Source organism: Hesperophylax consimilis, chromosome 2, assembly GCF_061612785.1.
Source record: "Hesperophylax consimilis isolate HC1 chromosome 2, BYU_Hcon_1.0, whole genome shotgun sequence".
NCBI lineage: Eukaryota > Metazoa > Arthropoda > Insecta > Trichoptera > Limnephilidae > Hesperophylax > Hesperophylax consimilis.
Window position 1 is genome coordinate 38,272,286 of NC_142837.1, and position 23,908 is coordinate 38,296,193.

The following is a 23,908-nucleotide window of genomic DNA, read 5'->3' on the forward strand; positions in this document are numbered from 1 at the left end:
TCAACATGCGGCGGCGGCGGAAAGTGAAGATGATGATAGTTCAATAGTACTATTTGATGACCAACAGGATCAACATGCGGCGGCGACGGAAAGTGAAGATGATGATAGTTCAATAGTACTATTTGATGACCAACAGGATCAACATGCGGCGGCGGCGGAAAGTGAAGATGATGATAGTTCAATAGTACTATTTGATGACCAACAGGATCAACATGCGGCGGCGGCGGAAAGTGAAGATGATGATAGTTCAATAGTACTATTTGATGACCAACAGGATCAACATGCGGCGGCGGCGGAAAGTGAAGATGATGATAGTTCAATAGTACTATTTGATGACCAACAGGATCAACATGCGGCGGCGGCGGAAAGTGAAGATGATGATAGTTCAATAGTACTATTTGATGACCAACAGGATCAACATGCGGCGGCGGCGGAAAGTGAAGATGATGATAGTTAAATAATACTATTTGAACTTTATTTTACTAAAAAAACTAATTTTTAAGTGAACTTTAACATAAAAATTTAATAATTTGTAATAAAACGTTTGTATTGTGTTTAGTGAATCTGTTTTAGTTCATTAATAAAAACTGTGTAATGTTAGTTCAGATCTCAAATTCGGCGGAATATCTGGCGGAATCCAAGTAAGTTTTGACGGAATTTGGCGGATTTTTTTGTAGATTTTAGCGGAAATACAGATTCCAAGTTGGCAACACTGCAAGCAGGTCAAGGCCGCCAGTAGTGCGGAATGTAGATTAATAGATTGTTGATTTATGTACTGGATTAGTGGATTGTATTTGTATGTAGTTGTAGAGCGTTCTATTATTTATGGTTTCCGCGTTCACTTCTGATAGGTACCGTGCAAATTTGTGTAAAATTGTACATTTTAAGTATAAATACAGAACTCAGTTTTCGGGCTGTGGTCACCCAACATTGGAGGAAGATTATACTTCATATATATTTTACATTATATTTCCGATAAGCACCCGAAGTCGCTGGCCATAAATAAACCACTCTCTCGCTGACGTTTGTTCTTGGGAGAAGCGGGGACATAAATATGAGCGGGGATTGGTGTTGATCAGTGTTGATAGACCTTGAATAAAATTAAAAATAGTAAATAATATTGTTCGTAATAATAGGCAATAATAAGTATAGCAATCCGAGTAATTATCCTTTGTTAACTCGTTCGACTGCAAATGAAAATTCCAGTGAAATTGAAAAGTACCTAACTAATAAAATGAAATAATAAAAATGTTAAAACTTTTCGAATTGGTATTAAAATGTCGGAACGCATAGGGGTAAATTTGCTTTTCCCATTTTATTAATGGTATTAAATTGATATTCAAAGAATGAAAGTTGAAGTCATTTCAACTTTGGGTTTGGTTCTATTTTCTTTCGCATGGAAATCCTATTTTTTTCATTTAGATATATAACATGGTTTTCACTGATATATTTGATAGATTCTATAAAATAGATCAGGTGGGATCAATGGAAGAGGCAACAATGTTGTTCATTTAACAAATATAATGTGTTAATCATTTCTACAGCGCTGTTTTCGTGAGTAAATCACCTCAAACTCACTAAAAAAAGCAGGGGTAAACAAGATAAAAGGCTGCTTCTCAGTGACGTATGACAAGGACACTACCGTTTGAAGTGAATACATAAGCACCAATGCACATAAACCTAAATTTGTGTTGTTTGGGTCAACTATAAATTGTATTATTAATTATTTGAATCCAAAATGGGTCTAAAAGATTGTCATATAACCCTCGACAATCCATGGGATGCTTATTGTCCGGGACAAACCCTCAATGGGATAGTCGAATATACTTTCGATGCTCCAAAAAAAATCAAAGGTAATTTAAATATTATTCAGCCCTAATTTTTTAACTTAGGGAGACGGGTATAGTCACCGCTGCCCTGGGAACCATTCATTGAATGACCAACACCTCTGTCGTAGATCACCCCAAGTGGCAAGTTATTTTTATTTTTAGATTCATTACTGTTACCGAGCAAATTGGACGACAGGCTAAAAAATTGATTCTTTTTCATATATATAAAAAAATCAGTAGTAAGTTCTTTGTTTAACGCCACCATTTAAATGTTTTATTTAAGTTGTTTGAGGGTTGGTAATGAATCAACAAAAACCTAGTGCGGTATACCGAGAGCCCACCGATACATATATTTATATTGAGGCTTGCAAATAGCGCAAACGGGTCGGTGAGCGATGCGATGTACTTTCCGTATACAGCAAGAGGTACCAGGTTTCGGTAGGCTTTCAATATTTATATTGACACCGCTGACACCACATAACGAACTTCTAATTTCCATTTTTACCAATAACATTTATTTAAGTCAAAATTATTTTTAAATATTCTAAAGAATTTATTATTAAGGCACATTAATATTATTACAAAAAATTCCACAATCTCGTCATCACTTGGTGACTGACTTGATTCACAATCGCTTGTTATTGTTTACATGTTTACGCGCCATTCGCTGGCTCCTGAATCTCTTATCAAATTACAATTTACATTTATGTTAAATTACATATTACAATAGTACCCGTGAGTCAATTTGATGATGATAAGATTAAGACATTTAGCGTAAAATACGAAGACAGAAATCTGCAATACCGATAATTTTTTGATAAGCTTTTCTGCCGTGTACAGAGATCATGCCGCATACAACGATTGTGCAATATTTCTCGCATCTTTAGAGCACTTGGTTTTTGTCAATTCCCTACCGACCCGTGGAACGACTGCCTAAGTTTCCCACATAAAGTAAATAAGTGTTGCCATTTAATAATGAAATCTCCTTAAAAACCCTTAATTAAATCGGTAACAATATTGTATTTAATCTTCAAGAAATCTCTATCAAGTTCAAAGGGAGAGCGTCAACTTCATGGAGCGAAACTATCCGTAAGAAAGATTCCAACGGAAAGTCTGTCAGGAGAACCGTCCATTACTCCGGAGACGAGGAATACTTTGCCACCTCTATCTATCTAATCAGACCCTCAAGCGGTGAGTACAATCCATACATAATTGAAATAATTGGAGAAATGACATGGAAGAGTGCCCACTGTCGCTGAACTATTAAAGCGGTGAGGCCAATGAAAGTAAATGCATTAGTTTTTATTAATGATAGTGGTTTATGGCCCATCTTTCTTGTTTATAATATTATCTATGGTATAATCAGGGGTGGTCCATAACTTTTCAAAGAAATAGATTGAAAAATATAACATAGATTTTTCAGTTTGGGTAGGCACTATTATATTAAAATTACTTCAATATATAATAATTTCAATGGAATTCCATCACAAATTGTCAGTATCAAAAATGGAAATGTTTATACTATTGTTATGTCAACCCTTCGGTGGAAAATGTAATCCCTTCCGAATTTGAAAAACCCTAATGTGTTAAAATTAGTGTTTTTTTTTTTAAAATTACAAATATTTGAATAGAAAAAAATTAAAGAACAGCACCATTTAGAATTTTTGACATTTGAGAGTCTACATTAAACTACAATTCTTGGTCCGTTTTGTTCAAATTGTTATCAACCATAAAGTAAACGTTCATACTTGATGGCAGATCACAATTTGATCCAATTCTGAATCAACAATCAGTGCCGAATGTCATTTTGATTGTCAATCAAATGTAACGAAGGTTAAAAGTTCAGCCTATAATAATAATTGGATTACTTCTATAGCCGTTTTCATGGAAAAATCACCTCAAGGGACCTATGAAATGTTCAACTAATTTTGCATATTATTAGGTACCGTAAAATGTTGTGACTGTCAATTTTCAATTTTGAAACTAAATAATTTATTTTTATTTTTTTTAAAAGAAAGACAAACATTCCCGGGTTACGAATAACCCAACAATGTTTGAAAATCTCCTACTACCACCACAGAAAGCCGAAAATGTTGCTTGTGTTGTGATGGAGGACTTAGCCAGCCGAGGAATCGAACACGCGACGCTCGGGTGAGACCCAAGCGCTATGCCCACTCAACCACTGACCGGTCTAACCACTAACCATTTATAAATACATCTGTGTCTGAAAATTTTATGTAATATTTATAGCACATGCTTAACTCTTGGTGTGCTGCTGCAAATATTTTACTGCGCAATTGATTCTATTTTTCTCATAACTTACTTGTTTTTGTAAATTGTAGCGACTTACCTGGTATGTTTATGTATTAATAAAAATAGTATGTAGTTTCCCCAAAATAACTACTTATATTCAGAGAAATGATTTTTAAACTTATCTTTAAGAATACGCTGGCATTTAAGAGATTAAACCAGCGAAATATACATATGTTATAAATTATTTTGGGAATCAATAAAAAAAGCTGGTGATATACCTTTATTTAATAATCTTATTACAATGATACGCTAATCCTAAAAAAATTATCGCTAGTTTGAATATTATAATTGTTAATAAATCGTCTGAAAATATCTAAAACAGATACACAATTCAACCAACAATATGTTTGAATATAACTGTAAACCAACTAATATGACATTTATTTTGGAAGTGTCATAGTATCCTTGTTGCCTGAAAAAAAAAATTAAAAAGAAACAAGTAATTTCTGAGTGGTAGCAAGAATTATGCTGGTATACCCAATGATCAAAGTCGCCCCCAATTGAAAAGTCACGCCATTTATTTACAGTACAGGTACTGATTTTTGCTGTTGATTGATTTAATGTTATATTTATTTAGGAGATGAGATGGAGTTGTCAGCTGGTAAACACACCTATCCGTTCAGTTTCACGTTGCCCAACTCTCTGCCCTCCTCGTTCGAAGGGACATTTGGATTTATCCGCTACACAATCAAATCCACGTTAGATCGGCCATGGAAACTCAACATGGACACCAAGTTGCCCTTCACAGTTATCTCGCATTTGGACCTGAACTCTGATCCTGATTATAGGGTTTGTAAATCTATTGAAAACTGAATCGTTTGATAAAAACTCCTCCCTGTATATATGATATGGATATATTCAAATTAATTTTTCGTACACTGCCGTACTTCAAAATATGCTAACATGAGAAAATAGACTTAGAAGTTTTGATGTGTATACATACATATATGCATATTTTATTAACATGTAACAAGAAACACATTTTTTAGATACTGCTAATTTGTAAGTTCAAATATGTTACTGAAACCTTAAAATACCGTTTAAAAGTTTAAGTAATGGACAACAAATTATTATAAGCAATAATTATTAATAAATTGACCACCACCTCGAGATGGTTCGTGCCTGGGGTAAGGCCAACTTGGTCAGTTTTAACGTCACAAAAACCCAAGGGTGTCTGATTTCGGCAAAGAGGGAGATCAATGACTGTCTGGTGCAATTTGATGGGAGCACTCTCCCCAATAAAGACTCCATTGGAATGCTTGGAGTTACTATATCAGACCAGCTCAAGTATCGGGGATCCATAGAAGCCCGAGTAAATCAGGCCTCCAAGAAGTTGGGCGTCTTGTACAGGGCTAGGAGATTCTTCAACAGTGACCAGCTGCTGACCCTGTACAAGTCTCAAGTCCGCCCAACTATTGAATTTGGAAGCCACCTTTGGGCTGGTGCCCCAAAATACTTAATAAACCTGCTTGAATCTGTACAAAGGAGAGCGATCCGTCTGATTGACAATCCGTTGTTAACAGACCGATTGCCTTCTCTAATGCATAGACGCAATGTAGGCATGCTGTGTCTGTTCTACAGGTATTTCAATGGAGCCTGCTCCAAGGAGCTAGCAGCATTGATTCCTGATGCACCGGTGCACATGCGCGAAACTCGACGGACACGAGCTGAACACCCGTTCACGGTTGACGTTGGCTTCATGAGAACGGGCCGTTTTTACGACTCGTTTTTGTGTAAGTCGGCTCGTATGTGGAACGAGCTACCGGCATCTGTTTTTCCTCCCTCCTATAATCCGAGCCTCTTCAAGGCCCGCACTAAAAAATCCCTTCCTACAGCCCCTACCTTATTCCGCCTCACAACGCCGCCCAACCGGGTGGTGACATAGTTCCCCTGTCTGCACACTGCACAGGCAGGGACGCTCTTGTGAGGTGTCACATAAAAAAAAAAAAATTAGTCGCCTGAAATATCCATACAAATTGTAAATATCTCCCGAGTAAAAATGAATGCCGCCGACGGGAATTGAACCCGCACCTTCTGATGTCCGGTCAGATGTTCTGGACCACTGAGCTACGTCGGCTTATTTCCAACACGGCAAATAATTGAATATGTACTAGTACTTCAATTCACAATTACTGCTTATTATATTTTTTCACATGTAAACAACCAACTTTATTTAAGCCGACGTAGCTCAGTGGTCCAGAGCACCTGACCGGACATCAGAAGGTGCGGGTTCAATTCCCGTCGGCGGCATTTATTTTTACTGGGGAGATGTTTTCAATTTGTATGGATATTTCAGGCGACTAATTATTGCTTATAATAATTTGTTATACTTTGTGATATGCATAAGAAACCTTGTCTTATAAACATTAGTTTATCATTAAAAAAATAATAAGTAATGGACATTTCAAAGTTTTATCCAATGACGAAATAAAATACCGGCAGATCTAGCATAGGCGTTTGCGGGTTACATCAGATATATGTGGCTCTCTGATACATTTGTTCTCCTGTATCCTTTACAAATTGGCTCTTTTCTCACTTGAACCATCCTCTTCACACATACAAAGAAGATTTAAATGATATTTATAATTTATTTGTAGTTGCCATTCCATATCCACCTGAAGAAGCACTACGGCTGCTTCTGTTGCAAGTCCGGCCCTCTACTGTTGGATTTTAACCTCCCTGTTTCGGGCTATTGCTCGGGACAGGCTATTCCAGTAGACGTCAGCTGTGAGAATGGCAGCAAGGTCCACATCGACGATTTCAAAATTGCATTGAGGAAGGTAATATATAATAGGTAATGATAGGAGGAATGGGAGGGGAGGTGGTCATACAAACAAGACTTTTGTCGCTAACTTCGGGAACGGAAGTCTGCGACATGCCCATTCATCGGGGTACGCTTGTCAAGTGTTAGTCAAATAAGCAATGGATGGTTATCGCTAATTAAAAAATAATTTGAAACTTTGAATAAAATTGTTTGTGAGGTGTAACAAAGAAAATAAATAAATGAATCGTGTAATTTCTATACCCGCTACATCAATTTTCATTGATTTGGAGAAAACCGCAAAAAAACTGTCACATCTCTAGCGTACATAAGTAATTGCATTACAATTTTTTTATATAATGAATTGGAGTAATAACATTTCGAAAAGCATTTATTTTTCTATATATGTCTAGCAATAATTAAGTAATTTCGATAAATAAAATGGATAAAGCGGATTTTGATACTCACTTCGTGATATAGAGGCTTTTGAAAGTCAACTGAGCCGACATGGCGGGTTTAGAAACACACGTGTAGAACATTTTTACACGCAAGCGTGACGTCAGAGCGGCGGCCATATTGTATTTTGGCAAAATAACTGCTTGTGATTGGTTGAATCCGATATAGCGCGTTTTGACAGTAACTTTCTGTATGATATAGCGGATTTGGTTTCTCACTCGCAGTTTTAACATGGTTTTTGGTCGTGATTTGGAGGGTTTTGAAACTCAATTTTAGGCTCCTCTTGTTGCTCGCAAAAATGTGAACAAGATGTCATACTCAGATAATTTTGTCAAAAAATCGGATATAGCGGGTATAGAAATTATAGGATTCAAATATCTCATTTATTTTACAAGCCTGGCGACATATACACTAGATCAGAGGTTCCCAAACTTTTTTACCCCGTAGACCACTTGCCAAATATTTTTTTTTCCGTAGACCCCCTGCCGAATATTGAATTTTCCTAAAAATATTAACGTCCCTTATGATAATCATTTAATCCCTTCCCTTGCCTGCCCAACAATCGGGTGGCGGTATAGTTGCTCTGTCTTTACATTGTGCAGACAGGGGCACCCTTGTGAGGTATTACACCAAATGAAAATGAAGCAGGATAAACAACGGGAATTTCTTTCTGTAGCTGGCCCTACAGAACTGCCCCTTAAGTTCTTTGTCAGTGCTTATTCCGGTCAGTTCTTCTTGTCACATGATATCCGATTCTTCAACGTTGCATTTCCATAAACAAAATGTCCTCAAACTTAGTTTTAAGTCTGTGTGAAGTGCATTTAAATGTTGAACGTCATTATTACCCTGGACGTTTTTCAAAAACAAGTTGGGGAACTAGGAAAATTCTCGAAAATGTGCAATGTTTTGCTTGAATATATTAATTCTGACGAGAAAAGGAACGTAGACTCTATTTATATACCTCAATTAACAACTTTACGAAATATAAAAATACAAATATCAAATAAGTAATTTCTCAGTCTATTATATTTGTATTAGGTCTATTGTGTCATTTACGGAACTCCTAAATGTTGACTTGAGGTAAATGGTGGTCCACTCGTATGTACCCCCATTTGAATCTCGTGGACCCCCAAATTTTTTTCTCGCTGACATAGACCCCCAGCATGCCGATATCGACCCCTGGGGGTCCATATAGACCACTTTGGGAACCTCTGCACTAGATAATAATAAGGAATTTTAATCTTTATTTTATTTATTTGCGTAATTATGAAGAGGGGCATCTAGCAGAATTAAAAGAAACAATGAAATCAACATGGCATACCGACCCTTTGGAATAACATTGTTCCATCTGACAAGCCAAAGATATACAACTGAGAGCTCTAAAGTAACTTACTTCAAAACCCATTATCGCATAACATTGCTGTAGAAAGGAGTCTGCTATGATAAAACGCGTCAGAAACACAAGCAATTTATTATAAACGAATCAACAATTAAAATACTTTCACGCGTAAAGGAATGCCATTCCTAGTTTTTAAATTTCTTCCTTATGGCTTTTATAAAATTTTACACTGCATTTCATCGTTTAAAGGTAACAATCGCAGCTTAAGGAATAGTCTGCTCACTCCGAGCGGTGAAATCTGGCCACTGAGCCACGCTATATGTGTATAATTTGTTTGATATGTTGCACCCAGTGGCCCTAGAGTTATCTCCTCTCCCTTCTTTTCTCCATGGTAATATTATTTTATTGCTTTACTTATGGATGCCCTGATTATTTGAAAATCGCACTAGAGTCTCAACTTAGGCTGATTGGAGTGAGGACAGGACAGAGAGATTCGCACTATCCCAACTGCCCAAAGCTAGTGGGACTATAGCATCCTGAATTGGGGTATGTTGTGAGGCTTAGTTAATTTGGTAGGAAGAAAGGAGATGTGGGAGAGAAGGGTTGGGAAGTATTCGTCTATTCAGAATCTGAATGGATGGTCATTGAGAGTACCTACCACTTCGGAATTTGGTAGGGAAGAAGGAGATGTGGGAGAGAAAGGTTGGGAAGTATACATCTATTCAGGTTCTGAATGGATGGTCATTGAGAGTACCTACCACTTCGGAATTTGGTAGGGAAGAAGGAGATGTGGGAGAGAAAGGTTAGGAAGTATACATTTATTCAGGTTCTGAATGGATGGTCATTGAGAGTACCTACCACTTCGGAATTTGGTAGGGAAGAAGGAGATGTGGGAGAGAAAGGTTAGGAAGTATACATCTATTCAGGTTCTGAATGGATGGTCATTGAGAGTACCTACCACTTCGGAATTTGGTAGGGAAGAAGGAGATGTAGGAGAGAAAGGTTAGGAAGTATACATTTATTCAGGTTCTGAATGGATGGTCATTGAGAGTACCTACCACTTCGGAATTTGGTAGGGAAGAAGGAGATGTGGGAGAGAAAGGTTAGGAAGTATACATTTATTCAGGTTCTGAATGGATGGTCATTGAGAGTACCTACCACTTCGGAATTTGGTAGGGAAGAAGGAGATGTGGGAGAGAAAGGTTAGGAAGTATACATCTATTCAGGTTCTGAATGGATGGTCATTGAGAGTACCCACCACTTCGGAATTTGGTAGGGAAGAAGGAGATGTGGGAGAGAAAGGTTGGGAAGTATACATCTATTCAGGTTCTGAATGGATGGTCTTTGAGAGTACCTTCCACTTCGGAATTTGGTAGGGAAGAAGGAAATGTGGGAGAGAAAGGTTAGGAAGTATACATCTATTCAGGTTCTGAATGGATGGTCATTGAGAGTACCTACCACTTCGGAATTTGGTAGGGAAGAAGGAGATGTAGGAGAGAAAGGTTAGGAAGTATACATTTATTCAGGTTCTGAATGGATGGTCATTGAGAGTACCTACCACTTCGGAATTTGGTAGGGAAGAAGGAGATGTGGGAGAGAAAGGTTAGGAAGTATACATTTATTCAGGTTCTGAATGGATGGTCATTGAGAGTACCTACCACTTCGGAATTTGGTAGGGAAGAAGGAGATGTGGGAGAGAAAGGTTAGGAAGTATACATCTATTCAGGTTCTGAATGGATGGTCATTGAGAGTACCCACCACTTCGGAATTTGGTAGGGAAGAAGGAGATGTGGGAGAGAAAGGTTGGGAAGTATACATCTATTCAGGTTCTGAATGGATGGTCTTTGAGAGTACCTTCCACTTCGGAATTTGAATAATTCGACATTTATTTTTACTTCATTTAAAAGCCTACCATTTTTGTACAGGGATATGAAAAAAAAATTAAATGAGAATAAAATAAAATAAAATAATATGCACGAAATATATATATTTTTCCAGACCGTGCAATTTCACTCAAGAACACCTCGCCATAAAACCAAGACCGAGAAGGGTGTCATAGCAGAGTTGAGTTTGGGACAATTATCCGCCAACTGCTCCAAGGACTGGAGGGAATATATGCAGGTCCCCGAACTGCCTCCGTCCAACCTCGAGGACTGCGGAATTATAGATTTGGACTACAACATAAAGGTATACAATAAATAGCCATTACAGAGTTGTGTGATGGTCTATCTACTCTGCCCACCCCTACCGAGAAACGGCGCGATGGTTAATTAACTCTTACTAATTAATTATAGCGTATCTGCGGGAAGGTCAAGTATTTCCGCTTTGTAATAAAATGCAAATAAATATTTCTAAATGTATTTGAAAACTAAAAACTGTTTTTGAAAAGCGATAAAATATGCTTTAACATTTTATTATTATAAATAAACATATAATTTTTAAATTTAAAAATTTTGAAAGACAACATGCTTTTATTTATTTAACGCCCAGAGGGCTTTTACATGGTTGGTAGTATAATTTTAATTTGACAGATACTTTGAAACATAAAAAATAAGAATAAAATTACATTTGATAAAAGCTATGCAACAAGTCATACAAACACAAGAAACAAAAACAGAAAATTACAGCTATTTGTTGGTTTACATGATGTGTTTAGGAGTATTGTTGAAATAAATGTTTTAAATGATTCACAAAACTTGCCAAGTTGGTATTGAATATGTCAACATCACCCAAGTAATGATTTCCCATGGTGTGAAGTCATTGTATCGGAGAGTGGGCAATGTAGTTACGCTTATGTGTGCTGCTGTAGAATATTGTATTTTGTCGTGTTGTTACTGTGGGTGTATGTATGTTTATAAGTTGCAGGAGTTCACAACAGTCGAATTTAGAGTTAAGTATTTTGAATAAGAACGTGAATCGTTTATTTTACGTCTATCTTCTAATGTATGTATTTTTAGAGTATTTAATAAGAAATTGCATTCTAAGTCTTCGACAGGGATATTTAATTTAAAATTTATAAAACGTAGAAATTTTTTTTGTATTCGCTCAATGTTGTTAATGTGAATTTTGTAAGATGGAGACCAAACTACTGAGTTATATTCAATTAGACTTCTTACTAGAGATACGTATAATAGTTTAATGGCTTGTAAAGAATTAAAGTTTTTAGTTGTTCTTAATACGAAGCCTAGTGTTTTCATACCTTTGTTCACAATTTGATGGATATGATTGGTGAAACTTAGTTTTTCGTCCAAAATAATTCCAAGATCTCTCATTTCCGTGACTCTTTCAAAGCTATGTTATTGATGGAATATTCAAATAAAACAGGATTTTTGTTTCTGAAGAAAGTCAAGGTTTTGCACATTTTTGTGGTCACAATTTTCAAATCTTTTAAAATCAAAATTACAAGTATGAAAATAAATGCACTCACATATTTTATTAGACTAATGCATTATAAACGCTATTGTCAGCTCATTTTTTGTCATTTCTTATATGTAAAAATAATTCACAAAGTTTTATAAATTTTTTTCAAATTGCAGCGGGAAATTTTGGTTTCATAGATGTGTACATTTGAATTCTTCTGTGGTTAACTTCTAGATTTGAATATAAAGCATGGTGTTTTCTCTTTGTAACACCAATTAGGTGACAGTAAGGGAGATTTATATGAGACCTATGTGAGCTGTTCCCAAAAGCGAACAAATTAGCCTATTCGGGTTAAACAATATAATTTCCTTACGCGTACGAATGTGACATTTTCAAAATTGCATTTCACTGCAGTGTGCAGTGTGTAAAGATTTGATAAATTACTAAACTTCATCCGTCTCATAAGGGTTAAGACCCTAAAACAATGCAACGCCAACTCAATATTCTAAGTGTGTTTGGTCTAATTTCTTATACTCTAGTATTTATATACAATTTAAAAATTTAAATGTCACCAGATTATATGTTAAAAAGTGTTAGTATTAATAGTACAGTCCATGGCTATCCTACGAGAAGCTACAACGATTTTAGGCTTCCTAAGACAAATTTATCGGCAACACAAAACAATATTCATTTTTAAATGATATGCTCTAAAATGTTGAAAAATGTTACATTTTAAACTTTACTCGAAATAAGGTTAAAAAGAATTTTTCCTATTTCATTAATACGATTATTCTTAAGAAAGTGTCTTCTATTACTCTTGATTCTAAATTCATATTTGATTTACACATTAATGACATTAAGTCCAGATCACTTAAAATGATGGGATTTATTCACAGAATAACTAAACCTTTCAAAGATCCTCAATCAATTCTAACCCTTTACTATGCCTTAATTAGAAGTAAACTTGAATATTGAAGCACTATTTGGAATCCACATTATTGCAAGTATGAAAACATTATAGAATCAGTTAAAAAAAAATGTTTAGACTATTATCTTTCAAATGTGGACTACATGACCATCTTAGATCATGTGGATACTTTAAGATTAATACACTTAAAATAAGAAGGCAATTGACTGACCTAATATGTTTGCATAAAATTATCAATGGCCATCTTGACACCTCATTATGTCTTACCAATATTGAAATAAATGTCCCTAATTCCCATTGTTTAAGACACCATAGCATTTTTCACCTGAATATTTTCAAACATAATATCGCCTATTTTAGCCCTCTGACCCAAATGTGTCAACTGTATAATAAGATTGAGTGTGCTGAAGTGCATATTTTTGTCGATAATTTGTATGGATTCAGAAAAAAAATTCTGCTATTGTTAAATAATATGTTGCACTGATTATATTATGTATTACTTGCGTCTCTTACTTTTCTGTAATATTTGTATTTCATATTTGAGTCGTGTAATTTCTATACCCGCTATATCAACTTTCATTGATTTGGAGAAAACCGCAAAAAACTGTCATATCTCTAGCGTACATAAGTAATTGCATTAAAATTTTTTATATAATGAATTGGAGTGATAAAATTTCGAAAAGCATTTATTTTTCTATATATAGCAATAAGTAAGTAATTTCGATAAATAAAATGGATAAAGCGGATTTTGATACTCACTTCGTGATATAGAGGCTTTTGAAAGTCAACTGAGCCGACATGGCGGGTTTAGAACCTCCACACAGCATCCCCAAAGATGACATAGGCCCTGAGGGAAATTATTTTCTTCAGGGCCTCCTGTGTGGAGTTAATATAAAAAATAAAAAAATAAACACACGCGTAGATCATTTTGACACACGAGTATATTGTATTTTGGCAAAATAACTGCTTGTGATTGGTTGAATCCGATATAGTGCATTTTGATAGTAACTTTCTGTATGATATAGCGGATTTGGTTTCTCACTCGCAGTTTTAACATGGTTTTTGGTTGTGATAAGGAGGGTTTTGAAACTCAATTTTAGGCTGCTCTTGTTGCTCGCAAAAATGTGAACAAGATGTCATACTCAGATAATTTTGTCAAAAAATCGGATATAGCGGGTATAGAAATTATAGGATTCATATATTTAATTTCATATTTTAATCTTTATTTAGTTATATGAAAATTAATGTGTCTTTGTATGTGTATTTGTATGTTAACTGAGTTTTTATAAATGGATTGTTCTCACGTAAGTGAGATCGTCTGTAAAAACCCAGTATAAATAAAGGTTTCAAAATGTTCAATGAACTCCCTTTAATTGGTAAGGAAGCCAAAAGTCTTTTAAGTTTTTCGTGGGTTATGTCTCAATGTTGTGAAGTCCAAATATGTATTATTACGTAGGTAATGGAATAGTTTTAAAGTAGTTTATTAATTTTCAGATAACATGTGTACCTTCTGGGTGCCATATGAATTCAGAGGGAAAGAAGGCCATCATCTTAGGAACTGTGCCCTTCGTTGGCTTTGACTGCTTGCCCCCCGGCCCGGCTCCCGTACCTGTGCAGGCTCCTGAAGTGAACAACTGGCAGTCCAAGGAAATGTTCCCGTTGCTTCCGTTACTTAGTCCAGTAATGCCACTCCCGCAACAATTTCCTCTCCCAAGCGCCCCCATGATGCCGCCATCTAGCCTGGGACCAGACCCTAACTTCTTTCCTTACGCGCCTTATGAAGGTAATATGCATTACCTGTTCCCTCAATTATGTCATACTCGTCATATAATAATAATAATATTTCAATTACCAACAGCGGTTGCGATGACCAACATATCAACGGCAGAAAGGCTAATTGACGTAACCAACATTTTTTTAGATTTTCACTTTCTGATGCAACTTTACTGATAAAACTGTGTGGTTCTGTCTCCCCGAGGAGTATACAGGGTGTATCGGCACATACCTGAGAAACTTTAACCAGCACATTCCTTAGCACATTTGGAGTAAAAAATGTTATGGGCACTTTGCTGTCCGGTAACATTTTTTTTTAATAAAAAATTTACTATTCACATTTTCACCACATGTCACCACTGTTTTATCCTTTGTCAAAGTTTGAAAACCCACCGGCAATATTTTATTTGAGTTTCGTTGAATAATATACGTACGTACCTACATTAGCGCGCTTTTACGATCACAATGAAATGGCATGGCACCATTCGTCTCATTTTTAGCTATTATTATTTAGTGTGTATGAAAGAGCGAACACGCTTTTTGACACACTTGCTAATAACAGCTGTTGAACACGAGAAACAATGCCAATGACAGTGACGGAGTGTGGATTTTTTAATCATTTTTTGTTTTTAATTGAAAAAAAATGTTACCGGACAGCAAAGTGCCTATAACATTTTTTACTCCAAATGTGCTAAGGAATAGCTGGTTAAAGTTTGTCGGGTATGTGCCGATACACCCTGTATATGATAAACATTGGTACCTAATCTTAATTATTTATTTTTTTTAGTTCTTCTGCCAATTAGCCTTTCTGCCGTCGATATTATACATAGTGTCCGGAAAAAAATGGTACAAGTGGAAAACTGGCGAATATACATCACATAGAAAACCTAAAAAATCCTTTTTTTATTACAAAAGTTCCGAAATATTTTATTTTATTGGGCAACTAGGTTTTGACGCATTTTAAAAGGCAATAAACAATGGATAGCAATCAATTTTATGGAAAAATTCCAATTCAGACTCGATTTACTCGATAACGAATGCTCAAAACAAATAAAATCTATACATTTATTTTTCGGAATAACTTTATTGAGTAAAACCTCAAATTGTAATATTTAAATATTGAAGACAATATTAGTGATTTCTAAACGAAAATCTGAAACAGAAAAATCAGAAAAGGAAACGGTGACATCTGGGACTCGAACCTAGGACCCTTGTCTTTCCGGGACAGTGCTCTACCAACTGAGCTAATGGGACCCTATTCCCCTCGGTCACTTTTAACTTAAGATTTTCGTTTAGAAATCACTAATATTGTCTTCAATATTTAAAATCTATACATACCATAAAATAGACTCCAAATTTGATGTAGATTCACCATTTTTCCGCTTGTCCATTAATTTCTGGTTCTAACACCGTATATATTGGTTTGTTCTGTATTTCTTAAACATATTATTATGTTATAAGAATTAAGTAAGGCAAATTATTTGTAATACATACATACATACACATATTATAAAATAGAACACATTTGATTTACACCTTTCATATACATCAAGCGTAGCCTAGAAAACACAGGTGCTCACTGCATGCATATCCTAGAGTTACTTATTGGAAACATCTGTACTTTGGCTCATAAACTTGTATATTCTATGTCAATCAATCAACCCTATAAAATATCAATTCTAAAATAAATGCAATATGTTCAGTTTGGGTGCAAATGCATCCCTTACACACTATGTAGAAGCTAAAACTTTTTACAATTATGTTGTAAATATTTAATTATTGAAGATAATATTAGCGATTTCTAATCGAAAATTTGCAACAGAAAAAGATACGGTCACATCTAGGACGTAAACCCAGGACCCTTGCCGAGGCACAACTCTACCAACTGAGCTAATGGGACCCTATCTCCTTCTGTCATGTTTAACTGTATCATACTTCAAATAAGAACTACCAACATTGTCTTCAGTTTTCTCACCGCACATTTATCTCCTTCGCGGAGATAGGGTCCGCGATATAGTTCAGTTGGTAGAGCGGTGCCAGTAGTTCAGCGGTAGAGCAAGGTAAGGGTACTGGGTTCGAGTCTTAGATGTTACAGTATCTTTTTCTGATTCTTCTGTTTCAGATTTTCGTGTAGGAATCGCTAATATTGTCTTCAATAATTAAATATTACAATTTGAGGTTTTACTCACTAAGTTATTCCAAAAAAATAAATATTATTAAATAATTATTCACCTGAAAAACCCATACAAATTGAAAAAATCTCCCGAGAAAGAATGCTACGCATAAAAACCTTGTCTTGTTAACTAACATGAGTTTATCATTTAAAATATATGTATATATATTTTTTTGCAGATTAAATGTAGCTTGAATCTCTTCCAGAACATGATTTATTTTAAAAACAGTAAAAGATTTTGCGTTATCCTATTCTTTTAAGATGCTCTTCACCACCTTGGTAAGAAGTAATTTAGAATACAATTCAACTATCTGGTCCCCATACTATAAATCACATCAAATCATTGTTATGTATTTTTCTGTTATGGTTTGTTTTGTCGTTATTTTATTGGTCAATGACATAACTACTCTGATCACTGTCAAATATGCATGTATAAAGACTGTTTATAACGCTAATAAATAAAATAAAATAAATCAAATTAAAATTTAGAAAGTTCAACACAAATTTTTAAGGTTCATCAATTACAAACTATCCATTACCCATTGACCAAATTAATAATGTTAACACATTTAGTGTATTTTTTGCGCTGGAGCTACGCTGCCTCCGGACGAAAATAAAGGACACGCGAATTTCTTTAATTTGTTTAAATCAGTATATCTTCGAAAACAATTAAAATATTTTTATAAAAATTTCTACGTAGTAACTCAGCATACCCAAGCTAGAAAAGTACTAAACGAGAATCGAATATTATTTGAAATGCAATTCAATTAATCTTGTAATATGTTTATTACGGTCCGCCCATCGGTATTTACCCATACCTGCATTCTTTAAATACGCCCGACATTTCTCGCTTCGCTTGCACATAGGAGTTGAGTGGGGCAGAACAAAGATAGAGATTCTAATCAGGTTTGACGGTCATAAAAACCCTCATTCCAGGAATTGAATGATTACAATAACAAAATGTGTTATCTAAATAATATACTATTCTTTTGTTGAAATACTGATGTAAACGAAAGGCTTTATCTTCGTATAAATATAAAAAGTAGACTTGCATTACGATTCCATAATTATTTCATACAGTTGGGACTTTTACAAAGAGATTGGTTTATAATATTTATTTAAAAACATTGAATAATTCCATCTTTTCTGCCATTGAAATGAGGCCGGCGCAAAAGGTAAGTTACTACCTTTCCTGCTGTTAGGCATCAATCGACCGAACGAGTGGAACTACCTTTCCCGCCCGAAATGTGTTAATTTAACCGACTTATCTTACAGAAAAACTATGAGCAATTTGGAACTTTTATTCAAATTAGTTAATGGCTTAATGGATACACCTGACTTAAGTAAGCTAATAACGTTCCGAGTACCAAATCGTAACACGAGACTTCCTGAGTTGTTCTTTGTTCATTCATCGAAAACCAACTATTTTTTTAATTCCCCAGTCCAAAGGCTATATATCCTTGGAAATAAATTCGGTTCTGTAGATATTTTCATTTATTCCATATTAAAATTTAAATCAGAAATTTCTAACATTTTGTTTCGCTAACATTTATGTTATACAATATGTAACAATTTTTTTTATATAAGTATGTATTTACAGTATGTAAAAGCCCGACGTGGGTAAATGAATAAATAATCCTTATGTACAGCTAATCACTATTATCTTTAATCACTAGTATAACAAAGTTTTATTGTTTTTGAATAGTGCTAATTAAATTTTGGTTTGTTTTAGCACCACCCCCATTCCAAGGGCAGTCTACCATGGGAATCACCCAAGATGAAAATAACAGGAGCACATCACCACCCCCATATCAAGGAGGTCAGTCTTCCATGGGAAACATCCAAGATGGAAATAACAGGAGCACATCACCACACCCATTTCAAGGAGGTCAGTCTTCCATGGGAATCATCCAAGATGGAAATAACAGGAGCACATCACCACACCCATTTCAAGGAGGTCAGTCTTCCATGGGAATCATCCAAGATGGAAATAACAGGATCACATCACCACCCCCATATCAAGGAGGTCAGTCTTCCATGGGAATCATCCAAGATGAAAATAACAGGAGCACATCACCACCCCCATTTCAAGGAGGTCAGTCTTCCATGGGAATCATCCAAGATGAAAATAACAGGAGCACATCACCATCCCCATTCCAAGGGCAGTCTTCCATGGGAATCACCCAAGATGGAAATAACAGGATCACATCACCATCCCCATATCAAGGAGGTCAGTCTTCCATGGGATTCGTCCATCAAGATGAAATTGACCATCATACAAGGATTTCATCACCAACTGGACCAGCACCTGCATTCCAAGAAGGTCAGTCTTCCACGGGAATGACCCAAGATGAAATTGATCACCAGAACAGGATCCGCATGCCACTGCCTTATTCAAGCTTTGCAGGCTACTCTTACCCGTATCAATAAGAAAAACCCTTAAAACAATTATACAAGGTGTCCAGAAGATAAAGTACGGTCACTTCAGGTGATGATTAGTAGAGTGATAGTATGTACAAGCACAAAGATCAACTGGAAGTGAGTCAGTGAGACTATGGCATCCCCAGTGAGGTATGTTGTGAGGCTGAAGATAGTGGGGAGGGGAAGGATATGGTGAGGAGGAAGGTGGGGAAGTACCTGGCTATTCAGATTTGGTCACCAAACACGGCCAAAGCCATTTCAAGCAATGTTTTAATTCTGAATGGTGGTTTTACACCAGGGCGATACTGAGAATATCTTCCACTTTGAAATGTGCTGCAAATTTACAAATGAGTAATTTGTGAAATAACACCAAATTTACTTGTGCATGTTGGGATTAGAACCCGCAACCTCCAGCTTGCTAGTCGAGAGTCTTACCCTCGGCCATGGAGGCCGTCAGACATTGAATATTTTGTTACACTGTTTAGTTAGACACTTTTACAAATGTGTTACAATTTACTCATCTCACTTATTTTTAGCGTCGCTACACCAAGCGGTTTGTTTAAAAATGAACATTCAGATCCTGCACGGAAAAGTCTCACAATGGACTGCGCTGCGGACCTTTGCCTTACTTTAGTGAACTTTACTTTTCTGCACAGGGTCTGGTTATTTCGATGTGAAAGTTCTTTGGCTGTTAATGTACGACTGACGTAGTTTATTCAAAGCATTCTTGAACCCTCCTGATGCCAAAAAGTGGTAATGTGGTTTGTCTCCAGCCCTATCTTTTATTGATTTTTTGGTTTAAATTTAATTTTGTAAACTTACTCAAACAAAAATAATGGTAGCGTAAATGATTAAGGTACTTTAAGGTCAGAACAAAACCAATGAAAACTCATGCGACAGTTGCTAGAATACACAAGAACTAACCGAAATGTCAGAAATCAAATAAAATGAACCCTGGTGGCTGGTAAAATGGTCAGCGAGAGCTAGATACGCAGTGTGGTAACTGAGTGTGTAACAGTAAGATAACCCCTAATGTAAGTGTACAAAACTTGGTCCAGACAAACGGCCGACTACTAAATGTGATATATGAATACTGGCAAATTATAGAGCTTAATTTTGAGCTTTTAACTAGTAAAATTAACAGCAGATTATAGTAGCTGTTGGTATACTGACAGAGCTATGACAATACTATCACGTAGAATCTACTTGCACTTTACTTTTTAATATAGTCGCTATATGTGTCTGTCTGTTTGTGCGCTTGGTTCTTCTAAACTACGCAACGGATTTAGATAATTTCTTCCGGAAGGTTTACGTATGAAACTCCGTTGCATAGTTTAGAAGAACTAAGCCACAAATGGACAGACGCGGATAGCGACTGTGTTTTATACTATTTAAAGATGTATAGAATAAAGAATTTTATTCTATGATAATTATACACGGTGTCCGGAAACTCGTAGTACAAGCGGGAAACTGGAGAATCTACACCACATGGGGAACCCAAATAAACATAAAGTTTTTTGATTTGAGCATTTTCACAAAAAAACAAAAAAAATATTTTTCGGCTATTTCAGGGTTAATTTTTTTTCGTATAGGATAGGAATTATTATTAGCATAGGTAGGTACTCACAATATGTAGCGATGTTCGTTAACTTCCAAGCACAGTTGGGTCCGTCTGATGATTGATTATTGCACTCTTTGAATCATATCGGAGTTAATTTTTACCTCGTCGAAGGCATCAATGATAAGTCTCAAAATCAAAACATTAAAAACGTACAATTGTTTTCAAACAAGTCGAAGGCATCGATGATAAATCTTAAAGAATCAATATCAAAACAATAATAATGCGTTTTAAAACACACAAATTTCGCCCACAATTCGCTTTTATGTTTAAATTAACGAGAAAACTTCAAAGCAAAATGCAATGTAAACAATGTATAAACAATCCCATAAATAAACCGCACACGGCGACCTGCGGCGACCCATAAATCAACACTGACCTACTTATGATTTAACAGAAATGGGACATCTGCTTAGAATACTGTTCACTTTTTGAAAACTATCGTGTGTCTCTTTCCTTCATATGTTAGTAGAACCCAACATACTAGAGAAAGCTATATTTTGCGTATATGTCAGAGATAGGTATGAATATTAGAAGAACAGATGTTTTAACCCTGCAGAGCAGAAATATTTTATGATTACACCGGATTAAATGAAGGGTGATTTCAAAATAATGCTTTAAATCCGGGTTTCTTTATTTGTTTTACTTTTAAATAGTTTTAATTAGTTGGGTACTTTGATCTTCAGTAATAATTTATAAGAATTTGATTAAAAAAAATCAACTTCTGACTCGATCTCGAAAACGAAAGCTCAAATCAAAAAAAATTATACTACAAAATTAACTCTAAATGTGATGTAGATTCACCAGTTTCCCGCTTGTACTATGAGTTTCCGGACACCGTGTATAATATTAATTTAAGAATGATATTAATTTTATGATATCTAATAAGACTATGAAAATTATTCTGTACACCTGCTTTGTACAGGTGATAGTATCTCACAGCTGGAGAATGCAAACAATTTTAAGTAATGATATCTCTTGGCTTATTTGTCCAGGGTTCTTTCTACCGGAGAGCAATTTGATAGAACGGGAGAAAAAAGAAATAATAAAACACTTATTATTATAATTGACAGCCTATGGTGTAATAGGCCAAGCCCACATATGTTATGAGTATAGTGCTCGTGGGAGACTAGCATAAATCTCTTGTACCTACCCAAATGTTATACATTAATATACATTATGAATTACGTAATATTATTATATACAATGATAGAAATTAAGGCATAATAGTAAAATAACATTTACATAGAGCAGTTTTGTGTTATTTCACTTCAAGTGCGCTTTACTATAAGAAACTTAAAGATAATACATGAGATGATCTACAAATTTATGAGTGACTTTGCTCCATCAGAGGGAAGACATCTCTTGATTGATTTTATCTGCCTTAGATGGAAAAAGCCAGAACTCACAGCTTTTGAAATTTGCGATTCCAGACACAGACTTATTGTCTATAGTGAAAACCATAAATTTTATTTCCGAAGAAATTATATCTGTATCCTGAATATGGATTGGGCTGGAGTCAAGGACGGCTTGCCTTCCAGGGGAAGCTATATAAATAAATTCTGTCTTTGTCCGATTAAGTTTAAGTTTATTGACAGACATCCAACTCGTTTTAAAGGATGTCTTTTTCATCCGGGGAACTTGAAAATCAAACAATCATCTGCGTAGCCTTGTGATTCAAAGCCAGCTGAGCGAATGAATTGTTGAAGACGATTCGTGTAGAGAATGAAGAGAATGAGACCCAGGACAGAACCCTGGGGAACTCCAAATTCGATGGGGGTTTCAGGTGATATCCATTGAAGTAGATCACCTCGAACGCCAAATCCGGTTTAAGGGACATTTAAAAAAATACATATTTTTATGTATGTATATACATATTTTAATATATGTATATACATTTTTTTTGTATATGTATACACATATTTTTTACTTAAATTTAAGTTTTAAATTATATTAAGATTTATTTTTTGGATTACTTTTTAAAGATAATGTAATTATTTATACACTGTTCAACAATGTTAACTTAAATGCCAATTCGGAGAAAACCCTCAAATACGTTATTATATTCACTGTGGGCCTTTAAATACTCGTGCTATTCGTATTTACATACTTATAAAAACTGAATGTGATATATTTGTATGGTGAAATGTTACATAAATTATATTATTTAATACATACATTTTGGCCATAAAAATAGGCAAACCACAATAAATGCCTTAGCTTTAGGCAGTTTTGATATAAAATTATATTACATGTTCAAAATATATACCTATAAATAATAATATTATTGTTATGTACGTTGTTTATTGCCTTTTGTTTTGCAAATAAAATAATTATTAATATTTTATATTGTTTGTTTAATTTTGTATATGTAGATATTTATTTTATTACCAGTGGTAGTCCCTGGCGTTTCCCGGGCTTTACAAATTACACAGAGTTTTTCAAAATCTATTATAGACAGTGATCTTCTTCTTGTTTTGTAGGTCAAGTGTGCAAAATTTTATCAGTTCTGCAATTAAACTAGATTTGTATAAAAATTAAATTCATGCTGTCCATTTTTTTTTTTTTAATGCTTCCGATTTTGCTGTCCGGGTTAAATCTTCCCCATAGGAAAAACTAAACCCTTCCACTCACTTTTCCACAAATGATCAGCTAGTCAATCAACATTATGCAAGTGCATTATATAAGTAAAATAAATACAAAACAATACAAGAACAACAACACGTCAACTCACCAGAGATCAAATGGGAATTATTATGTGCAGAGCAGGCAGCATTCTGCTGATGCGCTCATATCTGATTTCACAACAAGTTTGACAGTAATTGAGTTGTTTTAAGTTTGAACTAAGTCCTTTCTTCTCTCCAAATGTGAATCCAATAGAGCTTTGAATTGATTTATATTTGTTGCATCGATGACATGTTGTGGGAGTTTGTTCCA

General features: G+C 35.2%; 1 protein-coding gene across 7 annotated transcripts; it reads left to right on the top strand.

Moving 5' to 3' along the window:
• Positions 1-722: 722 nt before the first annotated feature.
• Positions 723-23,504, top strand: LOC149425991 (arrestin domain-containing protein 5-like). 7 transcript variants are annotated; one of them, XM_089642769.1, is made up of 8 exons: positions 723-796; positions 1,545-1,853; positions 2,865-3,020; positions 4,720-4,931; positions 6,740-6,922; positions 10,697-10,885; positions 14,481-14,769; positions 18,665-23,504. In XM_089642769.1, the coding sequence occupies exons 2-8, from the start codon at positions 1,739-1,741 to the stop codon at positions 19,360-19,362; spliced, it is 1,842 nt and encodes a 613-aa protein (XP_089498895.1). In that variant the 5' UTR covers positions 723-796; positions 1,545-1,738; the 3' UTR covers positions 19,363-23,504. The 7 variants fall into 7 exon arrangements, with proteins under 7 accessions (XP_089498895.1, XP_089498876.1, XP_089498850.1 ...); XM_089642750.1 differs by having other exon boundaries at positions 736-851; XM_089642724.1 differs by lacking the exon at positions 723-796 and adding an exon at positions 888-1,295.
• The last annotated feature ends 404 nt before the right edge of the window (positions 23,505-23,908 follow it).

Bases quoted from the DNA above. Each gene is read 5' to 3' on its own strand.
- LOC149425991 (XM_089642769.1), top strand. From the start codon at position 1,739: ATGGGTCTAAAAGATTGTCATATAACCCTCGACAATCCATGGGATGCT. The intron at 3,021-4,719 runs GTGAGTACAATC...ATATTTATTTAG, and splicing joins TCTAATCAGACCCTCAAGCG to GAGATGAGATGGAGTTGTCA. The intron at 6,923-10,696 runs GTAATATATAAT...ATATTTTTCCAG, and splicing joins TCAAAATTGCATTGAGGAAG to ACCGTGCAATTTCACTCAAG.